This window comes from Nestor notabilis, unplaced genomic scaffold (assembly GCF_000696875.1).
Source record: "Nestor notabilis isolate BGI_N333 unplaced genomic scaffold, ASM69687v1 scaffold6017, whole genome shotgun sequence".
NCBI lineage: Eukaryota > Metazoa > Chordata > Aves > Psittaciformes > Psittacidae > Nestor > Nestor notabilis.
In genome coordinates, this window is record NW_009937757.1 from 6,506 (window position 1) to 22,113 (window position 15,608).

The 15,608-nt window shown below is 37.2% G+C and overlaps 1 protein-coding gene across 1 annotated transcript in view; it reads left to right on the forward strand.

Moving 5' to 3' along the window:
* Window positions 1-3,408: 3,408 nt before the first annotated feature.
* The window catches only part of RBM33 (RNA binding motif protein 33), a gene marked incomplete at its 5' end in the record, with an annotated part of 86,496 nt that continues 74,296 nt past the window's right edge, over window positions 3,409-15,608 (forward strand). The window contains 5 exons of the mRNA XM_010018991.1: window positions 3,409-3,487; window positions 8,002-8,050; window positions 10,142-10,218; window positions 12,346-12,646; window positions 13,704-13,808. Of these exons, the coding sequence (XP_010017293.1) occupies window positions 3,409-3,487; window positions 8,002-8,050; window positions 10,142-10,218; window positions 12,346-12,646; window positions 13,704-13,808 (611 nt within the window). The remainder of the gene's footprint in view (window positions 3,488-8,001; window positions 8,051-10,141; window positions 10,219-12,345; window positions 12,647-13,703; window positions 13,809-15,608) is intronic.

The following is a 15,608-nucleotide window of genomic DNA, read 5'->3' on the forward strand; positions in this document are numbered from 1 at the left end:
CATAGAATGGTTTGGGTTGGAAGGGACCTTAAGATCATCTGGTTCCAACCCCCCTGCCATGGGCGGGGTCACCTCACACTAAACCATGTCTCCAACCTGGCCTTGAACACTGCCAGGGTTCAAGAGGGGGCTTGGCTTGCTTAGTGATCACCTTTTAGAGTCTTCCAGTTGATGATACCCAGCTAACGCACACACATCTTGGTAAGGTTTGCCATGAGAGCCTTGAATTGAAAGGAGGAGCCGTATCACTGCATTGCATCTCTTAGCAACAGTTGCTGTGTATGACTGCGTTTCTAGGCTGCACTAATGCTGCTGAAGAAACACAAAACCTCTTCCAGCTTCTACAATGGATGCTTTCCTGCTTAAAAAGCTTAAGTTCATGGATTCCTCCCTCCCTTTTTTCTTCTCTCTTCACCTCCTACACAGTACTGAGAATTACATAGATACATATAAATAAGTCTTTGGCTGTAGCTCTTAGTGGTTTTGTGCTTTGCTGTTGCTGTTTGCATACAAGTTAATGTTTTACAGGCACTTAACCACGCTTGACACAAACATTGACGTGAGTTTCTTAAGGAGAAAGATCCATAAATGTTATGCTGATTGCTGTTTACTGTTTGTTTTTTTTTTCTGTTACGTAGACAGGTAGAAGAAAATATGCATAGTTTCAGAAACGTAAAAAAAATGATGCCTCACTGAGGTTTGCTGGGTATCAGATCACGTTGCTGGTGTGAGGCCTGTGTCTATTGCGGTACTTGCTGTCTCGCAGATGATGAAACTGGCAATGAATGCTATTTGTAGATGTGTGACTGTTGTGACCTTCTTTTCTAAAGGAGAGCTACAACCTGCTTTGGACTCTGACAGTACTTAATGTCAAAATAGCATAATTTGTAATGCTCATTGTCACTGTCAGCTGTCACCGAACAAGTAAGTATAAAAAAGAAAAGCTGTCTTCCTCTATCCCAGAGGTCTTTGTAGCATAAAAGTGTGATGAGACAGGGAGAGATGAAGACAGGAGGGAGGTGGTGGGCACCTTGGTGGAGTGGTTCCTATAAGCTGTGGTCACCACACACGGATTGACCACTCATTTTTGAGGCTTTTGTATGCATCCTGCTAGACTTGTGAAAAGGGCTTTGCATGGATGTAACTCAGCTTTGGATTTTGGTAGGAGTTGCTCATAAATAAGGAATAGGTTGTGAGAAATTTGGAGGGGTTGGAAGAGCTGGAGGGGGGAGGTTAATGATACTGGTATCGTGATAGAGTGGGGGTCCAGCTCTACACTAGAAGCTTGACAGGCACGTGGACCTTTTTTTGTATTGTTTCTTTACTAGCAGTAATACTAGGTTGTAGCACTTTTACGGCAGTGGAACTTTAGTATCTGGCCTGGAGAAGTACTACAGCTGTAAGAACAGTGACAGTGCAGGATACTTGTGCCCTTAAAATGGCAATGCAGTAAGATGCAGTTGCCCATAGAAGTTGTGGCTGCCTCATCCTGGCGATGTTCAAGGCCAGGTTGGACAGGGCTTGGAGCAACCTCAGCTAGTGGAAGGTGTCCCTGCTTGTGGCAGAGAGTTGGAACCACGTGAGCTCTAAGGTCCCTTCCAACCCAAACCAGTCTGTGATTCTATGATGATCACTGCAGTATGATTTTGAATGACCATAAGGAGAGCAAGGTGGGGTTTGTTTTTAGTGGTGTGCTTTTTAGTTGGTGGATTGGTTTTTGGTTTTGTTTTTGTCGATATTCTGTGAAGCTAGCAAAGGTGTATCTGTCTTGCTTTCCCCTGTGAGTGAAATAGGAATTGGAATAGAAGGAGTTTGCAGGGAAATGTAAACCAACAGTTTGTTTCAATGATGTTAGCCCATAAATTAGTTTAAATATAGAAGATTAGTTAAAAATATAAAAGTATCTGTAGGCAGTAAAGCGGGAACCTGATAAAAAGTAGCTCTATTTAGCTACTGTTTCAGAAAAAAAGAATTGCCACACTGGACTTGTGTTGCATCGTAATTTATACAGAGCAGTCTTATTTTCATAGCTATTTATTTCTTGTTGAAATTTGTGGTTTGAAAGCTCTAACTTAGTGACATTGCAAGAACTGAATTTTATATTTTTAATGTTTTTACCTCTTCTTAAGCTTATGTTGGTCACTATCACTCATGTATTGATAATATGAAGAAAGAAGTGAATAGGTTTGTCATTGTATGTGGGGAATAATCACTAAAGGATACCAGGTTGAGTTTAAAGAGATGAAAACAGATTTGTTTTTGAAGGTTCACTAAAATACACAAACACACACAAAAAAGACCAATTGATCCTTGGCATTGTACTTTTTCAAGGAGTCAAATACAAATAGAGTCAGGAGACTGACTGGGTATGTGGCATCTTAGTGATCATTATTTCTGACTGTCAGACTGCAAGGATTGGATTGCTGAGCCTCCTGTATTTTGCAGACCAAACTGCAGCAGGCTTCTTCTTTGAACATAACTTTCATTTGCCCATTTGTTTGACTTTTACAGAAGTAATTAAAATGTGTGAAAAGACACTAATCCAGGTGTGCCTTCTCTGTTGGGCTGTAGCCACAGGATGGGAGAGTGGGGGTTGAGTGTTTCTGAAAGTGCGTGCTTCTAGTTTGCAGATGATAGAGACATCTGGATGTCTGAACAAAGCATCTGAGCTTTGCATTTCTTTTGCAGATAAATGGAAGATTTAAGATTTTTAAATAGCAAAATTATAATTTGCAAACTAAGCTATGCAAGAGTAATTTGTGATTTGATAGGCTAAAGTGAGAGTACTTGTTGAGAGAAATATATGGAGTGCCAATTTTATCTTGGAAGGCATGTCTATGCTTAGATACCCAGAGTAACCTGCTTCAATGACTTCTAATGGTTCTAATGCCCCAGTTGAGATAATTGATGGTATATTGTACCTGACTTCCCTGCTCTCTTCCAGGTTGTCTTCTGCTGATCTGAGGTTTACTCCTGTTTACAAAGTGCCTTTGCAGGCTCAGTGTGGGTGGATAAGCTTGTGGCCCCCAAGGCAAGCAGAGATCTGGCGGATGTTGTTTCCTTCATCTCTGTTGCACCTCAGTTTTGTGCATTGCTGGGGAGTGCTTTTCTCTGGAATTATCTTTGTTGGCAAAATTTTCCAGTGATTTATCTCATGCTCTATCTGTTTTCCTTGCGTCGTCCTCAACTCAGTGGTGAAAAGAGGGAAAGCGATGTAGTATATTAGGGTTTTTTATTATTGAAGCATGTCAGTATTTATCAGCTTGCTTCATATTAACATGGAAAGCAGAAAAAGGTGTTTTTGCGTCTTCTGAAAAACAACGCCCACCAAATAATCCCAATTATATGGTAGTTTCAGGAACCTTTCAATTCAGTGAGAATTATTTAACGTAGTCACCTTTTTTACAGATGATGACTTTGATCAGTTTGATAAGCCTGGTGCAGAAAGGTCTTGGAGAAGAAGAGCTGGAGATGATGACTGGGACAGGTAGGTAGAGTATTTTCACATTCAGTTTCTGTATGATTAATTGCATTGCTGTTTTCCCATTCTGTCATTTTGTATTGTAACATTCAGAGTAGCACACATATAGATACTGATGAAGACATTGGTTGTTATGCATCTCAGCTGATGCTAGATTGTGCCAAACATGTACTTGCCTTGAGGAATATAAAAGCACTATGAAGAGATACCATTCAAAATCGGATAAATACAAACTATTTGTGGTGTGTAATTAACTTTGCAATTACTGTTCTGGTTTTCCTTTAAAATATTTAATAGATCCCAGTGGTTTAAGTAGTTAGATTTTTGCTAGTGCTTGAATTTGCTTGATTTATTTAATTTTTAATGAGATGTTTAAATACTTATCCTCAAAGTCCTATTTCAGTTTTATATTTGGGAAAAGTAATGCAACTTGGGTATGGGCTTCTATTGAAAAATAATACTGCTGTAAAGATTTAGAAGTATGTATGAACTTGGTTATTTTGGGGGATAATAAGACCATGTACTTTTATGTGAAGGCACTCTAGCTGGGAAAGACTTGAATCAAGCTACTGAGCTGCTGGCTAGACTTGCCTATTTATGGGAGAAAACACTTCACTTTTTTGTTTTGTTTTTTTTTTTTCTTTTTTTGTAATTATTGCTTCTTTTTAGTAAAAGATATTTTTTTTCAGACTTTGCCAGGGGTTTTCACTGTAAAAAGGAAAAAAATCCCAAACATTTAAATAGATTTTCATTTTTTCTTATAATCATTCCAGTGATTATAGTAAAAAAAATTAAGTAGTTTTCTATTGAGCTGAGCCTTTGGATTGAATCAGCTACTCTACGTTTATTGTCATTCCAGAGGAATTAGTTTCCTCTTCTGTGCTTTTCTGCTAGGTTAAGTGGGTAGTTTTCATTGCTCTAGGAGGTAAGAGTGAATAGGGGATTTGGACAATAGCTTTAGTGTACGGAGTGTTCTGCTATACAGTGGTGAGGGGTGTCTGCTCTCTTTCAAGCCAGCACAGCTGTTTGACGGCTGGCTGGTGAACTGCAAGGAACTGATCCAGTTTGAGAGTGTAATTAAAATAACTTGTTCAGGCTGGGTCACTGTACTGTGCTGCCTCCCAGCCCCAGCTCTGGGTATTCAGAACTCCTGAAGCCAGTATTACAAGCAAAATGTATTAGTACGTTTTCTGTATTAGAATATTTTCTGAACTTTTTGCCTTCACTAACTTAATTCTGTGAATAGATGGGATTTTAGATGCTGGCTGGCCACATCTGTGTTTAGCTGTCCTACTCTTACCACTTCAGAAAATTTGGAAGAGTCAAACAGCTGTTGTATTTCAAGTTGTAAGCTTACTGCCCATGGTAAAAATTTTAAGGTGCAATGCTGGAATTCCAGAAGGTTATCTTGGTGATAATTTCAGAAAATATTGTGGATTTTTTTACATGTTGATTTTGTTTGTTTGGTTTTAAGAATTTTATCTAGTAGAATATTATTTGCATGTGTTGGATTTTTTTAATATAATAATTATTTTTAGATTGAGCTATCTTTGGAAGTGTTAAGTTCTGTGGTTGTCTGGGCAATTACTAATGCTGTACATAGATACGTTGTTGCCTACTGTAATTGCTTGAATTTAACTACTGGCCTAATTCAGTGCAGGACACAGTTTCTTGAAGATGGTAAAAAGGCTGAATGAACACATTCTTTTTTTGTTTCTTTGATCACTCATGCTTTGTTTTGCATCCTAAATAATTTATTTTGTGGGCAATGGTGCAGGGATTATGCTATTGGTCATATATCTTGATCAACCGTCAACTCTTACTGTGTTGCTGCTTAACTGAGTCCTATCCCCTAGATGTGTAAATAATTTTGAAATTCCAAATCTCTTTCCTTTCCCAAACACAGGCCCCTGTGATTTGGGAATACAAATGTAACATTGTTCTTGGAGAGTTTTTCCCATTACATTTTTTTATGAGTTCTTTTCCCGAAACACTTGTGTCCTTGCTACTGCTCATGTTTAATGAGGCATGCTCATGAAATTGGAGGCCAAAAAGGGCCAGTCTGACGACTTTATCACGGGCTGTTAATTTATATGTTTATCTCTATAAAGAGCCCAAAGATTTGGTTTGGGAAAAAGATGCGGTTGTGGAGTTATCCTGGGAGATGACAGGGCTGATTTAGTGGTTGACTTTTGCTGGAACTTACTTGTTCTGACCCTTCTCTGAGATTATTAATTTCTCTGCAGTGGCAGAAAACTTTCCACTTTTTGTTGTTACTTTCTCTACCACATTTGGTGAGCTGAATTTATTCAGTGAGGGGAATGTTGAGTATTAGGAGTTGAGCAAGGGGAGTAAATAAATCTGTTTCCTGTGAGAGCGGTGAACTCTAGGATTGTTTTAATACTAATTTCCTAAAATTGTGGTTTTGGAAGGACCTTTGTGTCTTGATGGTAGTGAAGGGTGAGTTGCCTTCGGAACTATCACAGAGGAGTACTTTTATTCCAGTTTAGTTTATGTGGCTTTGTGTGGTTTCAGATTGCAACCATTCATTTTTGTTTTTCTCTCAGCTAGCCTAAGATATTTTAGTATCTTTTTAAATATTTTTTTTTTTTTTTTTACGTAGTCAGATCTGGTAACTCTGGTCCCTCTTCTTTCTGATAGATAACTTAATATTTGGCTATTCTAAAAGCAGCTTGAGATGGGTCTGCTTTACTGTGCAGGCTTTTCACTGTTATTTTGTTTATTCCAAAAGTTACCATGGTGATGTTTATTCTTTTAATTTATCAATGAAAATATTGAATGACATTGAATATTGTAATAGGTTTTGAGAGGCATTCTGTGAAAGACATTTGTTTCTGTCATGAGCTTCACTTATGTACTAGTGTTTAGATAATTATTCTTTCCATTTCTTTTCCATTTCTTTTTTATCTGAATTCTTTACTACCTGAGCATGTTTTTTGTCATTGAATGCTATTATAAAACATGCTCTTGCTGTCTTTTGGAATTTTTCTAGTGAAGTTTTGTTAAGAACTGTGCGTGGTGGACCACAGTGCTGGGAAATATTTTCAAACCTTTTGGTGCATTTGTCAGATTACTGGCAGCTGAAGAGATTAGTGACTTTTTCCTACTTCTGTTTTGGTTCTAAATTCTTCGGCAACCATTTCTTTGTTTTCTGTCTCTGAAATAAAGAGCTTAAATTCTGGTGATTTTGCTTTTTGCAATGTATGATATGTCTTATGTCCCGATTTTTGTTTACTATTGCTATGAACACAAAACAATTGGTATTTGTTAATGTTCAGTCATTTCTGGAACTGTTTGAGATCAGCAATTATGGTCAAATACTGTGTACTCATGATAACGTCCTATTTAGGGCTGGTTTGGAATGTAATCTGTTCCTGCATTATCTGTATAGGAACCAGCTCTGAACAAGGTTTATCCACGTGCAAAAATAACTCTTAACACCGATTTTTGTCTTGGGATTACCTCCCCATTTTCAAGTATTTCTTTTGTAGTCCTAAAGAACTGTTCTACGTTTTCCTATTCTGTTTGCATAGTCTACTCTCACTTTGGGGTATTTAATTTTGATATAGTATCTAAGGCATAGGGGGGTGGGTTGGTTGTTTTTTGAGGTGCTGGTAGAAAGAGTCTCATTCTTGAATTACAGCTCATGTAAAATCACTAGCGTCTCATTTTATTATTAAGACATGCATGTTCTAACACAGGCATTTGTGAGTAGTAAGTGTTTATTACAGAAGGGGGAATCTGTTTACTCCTGTCACTAGGTAATTCTTTCCGTGAAGAAAGAATGAGATTAAGCAGCTGTCCTAAAGCTTAACTTAATCTGGACTGTAGTTCTTTGTGTTGCATCCTATTTATGGGACAGATGCTATGTGATGGCAGAAGTTTTATAAGCCAGGTGTTTCTGTGCTTCCTGAATTCTTAGCCACACCTATAAAGATGGTGAAGCATGCATTTGATTCTTTTACCCTACAAATGTCTGACCTTACTCTCAACATGAGGCGGAGGGAGTATTTATGAAAGATCTAGGCCTAAATGGCTCCCAAGCCAGCTGGTCTGCCGGTACCTCCTTGCTGAAGTGCCTCTTGGGCACTGAGTCTTGCCCTCAGGACACTGGTGTCACATGCTTATTTCCTGGGGAGTTGGGAAACAGCAGGGTGGAGTCTATGCCCAAATGGCCTCAAGTGAAGGCTCTAGAGTGGGGACTTGGCTCAGTGTGCTTTAAATGCCTGTGCTTTATATGCTGTGTTACAGTTCGGGGGATATGGAAAGGAGAGCTTATGAAAATGATTGCACAACAATGGTCTTAATATGTACGGTCTGTTATTTAATTTAAAATACGCTTCTCCTTTTTCAAATTCCTAAATGCTTGGGTGAAAGGAAAGCTTTGTGCAGATTCAGCGCCAATTCTCCTGAAGTTAGTTTTTTAAGATGTCTACCCTATATTGTATTTGTTTCTGTTTTCTGAGGTTCAACTTCTTAAATTTGTTAATGTTTTTCAGTGAACTTGATGATGACTTGCTTGGAGAGGATTTGCTAACTGGCAAAAAGGTAAGAGATGTGCATTGAAGTGAATTGTTACAGATGCTAAAATGTGAATGCTATTCAACTTGCCAACTTACGTTGTTTGGTATGGCCTCTTAGGTATTTTAAGGTCACCTCCCCCCAAGCCTGACAGCCATACGTACTTGAGATCTGCCCCGTAGCCAGATCTGCACCCAGAGTTTGGTTTCCTTTTGTGAAGTACCTCCAAGTGTGGCTTTTTAAAATACGATTTTTAGAAAACCTGTATTTTTTTTCTGAGATAATATTTCTTCTTGTAACACAGTTTAAAAAGGGGATAGTTCTCAAAATGGGTTTCTGTGTAGTTCGTACTGGCTTCATTAAAAAAATAAACCCCCCAAACCAAACCCCAAGTAAATAAACACCCCCCCCAAACCCAACAAAACCCCCACCCCCCAAAAAACCCAGAACAACCAAACCCACCCCTCCTCCCCCCAGTTATGCCTTCTGAGTACTGATTAGCATTCTAGACAATTTACTTCAACTGCCAGTTTGCTGGCTATTAAAAGTTACTCATCAAAGTACCAGTGGTATTTACCAAAGAGTAAATAAAAAAGCAATCACTGATGTTTATTGAAGATCCACTCACTGCATACAATCTACTACTACTTTGATGAGTAGGCAGAAATTTCCTGTTCTACAGTCAGGGAAAAATATGGAGCAGCTAGCACTGGGGAACATAAATGAGCCCTTCCTGTCTGCTGTAGATTCCTCACTCAGATTTCCAAAATTGAACTGTCTGAAAGGAACTGCATGTTTGGATTTGCCAGATAGTTGGAGAAGACAGAACTTCTGCTTGGGAAATCAGAACTGGCTAGTCACCTCTTTTTCCACTTTATCTGCTAAATAATTTATAAAGTAATTTTCAGTCTTTTAGTTGGAGATGAATAGATTTGTGAAGAAACACAGATCTAGTAAAAGTTGAGTTTTAATTGATGTTGTTTTTTTACAGTCACACTTTGAATGTTTCAAATTCAAAATAATGTCTTCAAATTATTTTGTAAGAAATCCCTATTAAAGATCGGAATTTCCTTTGTCTCATGCACTGGTTTAAAAAATAAAATTCCATGAGGATAGGGATTGCAGATGTATGCTACACATTTATCAAAAACGTAAGGTTAATATTGCATACGTCTTTGTAGTTGAAATGTGAGTTGATAAAGCTACTTACTTATCGTAAAACGAAATGGTGTGAATATTAACAATACTAGATTTCTCTCATGTATTATGTGTTCTTGTGTTTTTTCTATTCTTGTTTTCAGTTTGCCATGTTACTGAGCTCTGAACAGTGTCTGTGGGTATAGACTCATATGGTCGAGTAATAATAGATTTCTCAGGAAGTTTTCCCTGACCTATTTAGGCTAAACTTACTTCTACTTAATCTCATCCCAGTACTTTTAGATAAATCTACTCTTATATAACCTTTCTACCCCTACTAATTTAGGGGATGGAAATAATGTTGCTTAGCAAAACTACAGTTACCTTTTCCTAGTGGGCAGTCATTAGAAAAAAAAAAGGTAAGTGAAACAACTGAAAGTGTGATAGACAAATTAGAAGGAGTTCAGAAAAGGCATAATTTCTTTTTTTTTTTTTCTTCTTTCACTTACAAATTAATTACAGTTTTTCAATCTTCTTCATGTCATTGTACCCTTTCCGCCAGTTTCCTAACTATCTCTCCTCTTTAGAAACTGCAGGAGCGTAGTGGATTTTCTTGACTTGCCTAATGCATCAAGGTCACAAGGCAGCATACTAAAGCTAACCTTTTTTAATTCCTGGCATTTCTTAAGTGAGTTGTCATCTTTGGCTGTATTTAGGAGTGCATCAGTGATAAGTGTTGGTATCTAGGCGAACCTGAGTTTTGTAGATTCCTATAAGACTGTCAAATATTTATTTTCACGTTTGTTGTTTTATGTTAGCGTATTTTTGTCATCAGATTAGGTAATTTCATGATATGATCTTAGTCTGGGTTGTGTTCTTTGCAAAAAATATTTAATGTTCAGAAATGTCAATGGTTTTGGTACCTAGTTAGTTAAAAGTTTATATCCTTGATGTTCATGATTGACTTTTTCTGAAACCTAGAATCAGTCAGACTTGTCAGATGAAGAGCTGAATGATGATCTTCTGCAAAGTGACAATGAAGAGGAACAAGAATTTCGGTATCTCTTTTCTAAATCTTGTATTTTGGAGAACTCAAAGTTGTTAATGACCACTACTATTCACAGCTAATAACTACTAAAGTGAAGTTATTGGTATATAATTAAAATAGGTTTTTTTACTTAGCGAGCTACTTGATGATGTACATGTGTTCAGTAGCATTGTTAGCTTTTCAGTAAAGGATTTTTATTTGAATCTAGTAAACTTAACTATAGAAAATGCTTATAAAGAAGAAACTGTGTCATCTGTGCATTTGGAATTTGTATTTATAAATACTTACAGAGCTCTTGTTCTGTGCCTTGCTTGGTATTGTTGTAGGCTTCCTACTCCTGTAAAGTCCCTTCCTGCTGTCTTATTTTTAAAAATCTGTCTTGTCTCCTAAGATCCTGGGGAGAGGAGCTTCATAGTTTGTAAGGCTTGATGTGTAACTTAAATATTTGTGTACAACTACACAGCAGAAAACTTTGTACATTAGGCTTAAGCAGCTACTTCCATGGGATTTTTGTGAGGATCCTACCCTGTGAATACTCTGTGGTATTCTGCAACTGAATTGTGGGCATTACAAGTCAAAATGAGTGTCTAGACATTTTTGCTTTTCATGTTGGGCTGAAGAGGGAAGGAAGATGGTTGTGATGCAGTATCACTGCTGCTTTTAATGACCTGTGTGTTTTGTTAGCTTTCTCTTTACTTGTTCTACAAATATATATATATGTATAACATTATATATATATTGCTTTGAGATATTTCTTTCCTTGACTAGAATTAGGATAAGGAGTCCTGTCCCTGTGTTGGATTGATGAAGGTGTGTTGAAATACCTCAGGCAATCAATTTTCCATTACCTGTTTTCCTCTTTGTATGAACGAGGGTTGGACAGTTCCTTCAAAATGGGAAATCCCAGTTACAGTCCTTGCTGTTTCTTCTCTGGATTTCCTCCATGTGAGCCCTGGGCAGCAGGGATGGATGTGTGACTTTATGAGTCATGAGAAAGTACCTGAAGTGTGATAATATTGCTCAGTGGAAGCAGGTTCCTGTAGAAGTCTTGCATATTTAGCAGTTTTATTGCCAGAGAGTGAGCCTTACATCACTCCTTTCCCTTCTCCCCTCTCTTTGCATAGGAACTCATTTATGCCTCTGTAGTTGGGAGGATAATGATAATCCTGCATAATGTCTTAATTTTCATGTTAAATCTTCTCCGTCTTATAGATGCAAATAGCTCAAAGCTGCCTACATCTTGTTCCCCTAAGCACAGGAAAATAGTGAGCAATAAGAATGTAATTTAAAAACAAAAAAACCCAAAACTTTGGGTTTCCTTGTACCCAGAGCCCTCAAATCAAGAAGAGCTTTTCCTCCTGCTTTTCTAACTAGTCTGCAGTTGGTTGGTTGCTCTTTTATGTACTTATGGCACTAGTTACTGTAAACAGTAAATTCTGAGTTTTGCTTTTTCTGCAGATTATAAACTTGCCACTGTTTGTATTGATTTTTTTTTTTTTTTTTTGAATGTTTGTGCCAGCGCTGTACAAAGTTAGAATAAGTCTTAGGCATGCAAGTTTAGTGTGTGGTGTCCCTGCTCATGGCAGGGGGGTTGGAACTAGATGATCTTAAGGTCCTTTCCAACCCTAACTATTCTATGATTCTATACATGGCAATTCTTGACTATATATATTTTACATTATTTTTTGTAGAATATTAAATCTGTCATAAAAATGGAAGTTTGAATTCAAGATAATCAATAAGGAACAATAATACATTTAATAAAAAAGAATTTACTAGCTTGTTCTGAAAAATTGGGATAACAGATGCAGTTATAATAATTTTATGTATTTTTTTTGTTAGTCTTGGAATTAAAATTGAATCCAGTCTGCTTTGGTTACCAAGCAGGACTTTTGCCAGTTTGACCTGCTAAACCATCTGGTTGGTTTGATTCCCTTGGTCAAATAGCCTGCAGCTGGTGATAAGCTGCAGTACAGTATACATTATAAGAATATGGCATGAAGTCAAACAGTGTATGAGGTATAATTTTGTCCACCAACTTGGAGAATTTGTATTTGTTGGCTTTGTTTTGCTAAGTCTTTGTGAGCAGTTGACTGTTATGCTTCAACCTCTGAATTTTCCCCCCCTTATACCATAGTTCTCAAGGTGTCACAGTTAGCCTCAATGCTACATCTGGCATACTTACGTCATATGATCTCTCTGAGACCATCAACGATCCATCGCTGGAACATGAGTCTGAGTATGACCAAGGGGACGATGAAATTGGTTATGACAAATCTGAAGCACCTGACGTATATGCTTCAGAGTATGCAGAGGAAGGACATTATGAAGGCAACGATCCTGAACTGACTGAAGACCAAATAGAATATGGGGAAGAGCCTGGAGAAGAAGATGAAGTGCTAGACCTTGAAATCAATGAACCCCTAGATGAATTTCCAGTGAGTTTTTTCCTATTGTATCTTCAAAGATAACATTGCTTCACGTGCATAGGGTTTTAGACTGATTTGAAATCTGTTTACCTCCCTTGGGAGGAGGGGAAATTAGACCTATTATCACTGTCTGCCAGTTTCTTTATCTAGGCTGTGACAAAGTTTGTGTTGACAGCTTGTTTGGCGGTAGGTAATGCTCCTTTGTCATGCTGGAAGGCAGTTGAGAATCATGACCTTGAGGATTGTATCCTTAAGGAAGAAAACAGCTTTGTGTGGTGGAGATACACTGCCAATTGTTAGAAGTACTTAATGCAAAAGCTTTTATCCAGGCTTTAGACAAGATCTGATAAAGTCCTTCGAAGGTGAAAAGATTATTGACCTGCTAAAGACATCTTTAAGGTGCTAATATCCCAAAGTGATTGATGTCCTGCTCGTTCATCCTTTTTGTAACTGAGAACTGTCTAAACCTGAATAAAGAGATTGGAGGTTAGTTCAGAAAATGTCACCTGCATAATTCAATATAATTTAAACAGTGTATTAGAGAACTTGCACTGGCTTTAATTGCTAGTGAAATGATTTAATCTTAATTAAAACTGTATGTGATCAGTGAGGTGTTTTAAAATACAAGCAAACTTAAAAGGTCTTGCTTTCGTATGAAAGCATGTGCAGAGTATTTTAAAAATGTTTATATTTTTTATGGCATAACATCTGATGTTAATGTGTATGTGCTATTGATGCATGTTTCCTTTGGTAAGAAAGTACTGCAGTGCTGGCTTCATGAATTTGTAAGAAAAAGGTATATAGAAGTACAGAAGTAGATGGGGCAGACAGTAGTAAATGGGATCTTTGACACCGAAATCTGAATGAAAACTATTTTAGTTATGGGGATTTTTTTTATAATTATACCTTATGATATGTCACTTATAATTGACAGTTCTGGTAGATACAATACTTCTCTTCCAGTTCTGGAAACAGTAACAATGCATACAGATGTCACCTGTTAATGGGTTTTATGATTCTGTAAAGTTGGCCTCTGTCTTTTCACCTTTGTGTGTTACTGCCTTAGGATGAAGATTACATGCAATCGTATAATGAGCAAGGAATGGAAGAACAAGAATATACAGCTGATGAGGAGCTGGAAGAATCCCACGCAATGACAAATGAATCGGAAGTATGTTGTGTGTTTAATGGATGCTTAAAATAACTAGTTGTTTCAGAATTTGAATTGGTAGAATTGTCCATAGTGCTGGGTAAGAACTGATGCAACTTTGCTGATGTTGAATTATTCGTGGTATTAGTTTTTATATAAGATGAATTGCAATAGCGTCTGTATTATCGGATACACCAGATCCATCTCTCTCAAGGGAGAGATCAAAATGTCCATATTTAATTGTAGTTTCAACATCAGAATCTTCAGGGGCCCTTTTGGGCAGGACAGTGATAATACATTGCATGCAGTCTGTTAAATCTGTAATAGCCATGGTGCCTTGCTTTCCAGATGGTTAACTTGCTACTTTGGAGTGTAGATACAGTTCTTGGGTTTTGAGGAGGAGCGTGGGCATGGAAGGTTCCCTGTTAGAAAGGCATAGTTTGTTGTTTTGAAAGATGTGTTGGGATTGAAATTGCTGTGAAGTTTTTCTTCATTGTTCAATTAGGAAAAGGGTGAGTTCCTTCATTTGTAAGAGCAAAGCTTATTCCAAAAACTGCCAAATATATGCTAATTAGTTATAACCTGGAACAGTGGTATCATACCTGTTACTAATTTGCCACAAGTTTTTGATGTGGGATTTATTTCCTTTCCCCACCAGGAATCTGCTTTAATATTACTTTTTTTTTCCCAGTTCTTAATTAAATAGGATTGAATGGATTACCTGCTGAGAAGTGTAGTCAGAGTGTGTTCCCTCTTTGGAGCTTTAACTCATCAGAAAATTAATTCCTCAAAGACACAGCTGTATTTTATTCTGTGAAGTTCTAAAAAATGGGTGTGCTGTGATGCTCTAGTTGTATCAAACAATATAATAAAACAACATTCTTTGGTAGGTGGAGAGATGCATCGAAAGGGGCCACCTGCATTGTTGAATTTTTGCTGTTGCAATCATGACAACTCACACCAAATACACCTTAATGTAGTTAATTTCCTACTTTCTGAGTATTATATCTGCCCTTCCAAAGAACTGTGAAACACTTTTTATTCATTCACTGCATCATGTATGTTTCCTTCTGGTGTTTTAAAAGCGGACTGATACATTTGTGCTAACTGCAGCCAGAGTCTGTATGAGATGATGAATGCACTGCACATCGTATAGAATATTTTTAAGTACATAGCTGGGTTTTACTGTCAAACTTACTGCTTTAAAAAAGCACAGTTTCATTTTTGGAGTATGAACTAAAGAGAATTCATAATAATCATGTCTAAATTTGTCCAATTCAGAATGAAATTCCTTTCATTCAAAAATTAACATTAAAGCAAGTTTTTAATTGATTTTGTTAACAGAGCTTCTAGAGAGTTTGTTAATCGTATAACATGAACATTTTTGCTGCATCTTTATTCAGTTATTCTACATTCTGGCAGCTTGCAGATTGCCACAGGTTTCTTGTTTCCAAAATACCATCTTTTCATTGCTTTATTATTTCCTATGTAGTTTACTTAATTTGTCAGTAAGCTCACAATTGCATCCTCCAAATGAGAACACCACCAAGAGAGAGAACTTTTGAGGAGCATGCACTTTTATGTTTATTACATGGTTAGATGCATGCCTCCAGCTCCAAGGATTTTTGTTCTTTATTCAAGTGTTACATAACAGCACTCCTTCTTAAATCTCATAACATTCACTGCTCATAAACAAGGGCAATTGTTGGCATTCTTCTGTAGAAAATGCCACACAAGAATGGAACTGTAATAGATGTGGTACAAATAAATAGCATTATTTTATCTTGATTGAAATTTGGCATCTGAGTAACTGAGAGCAAG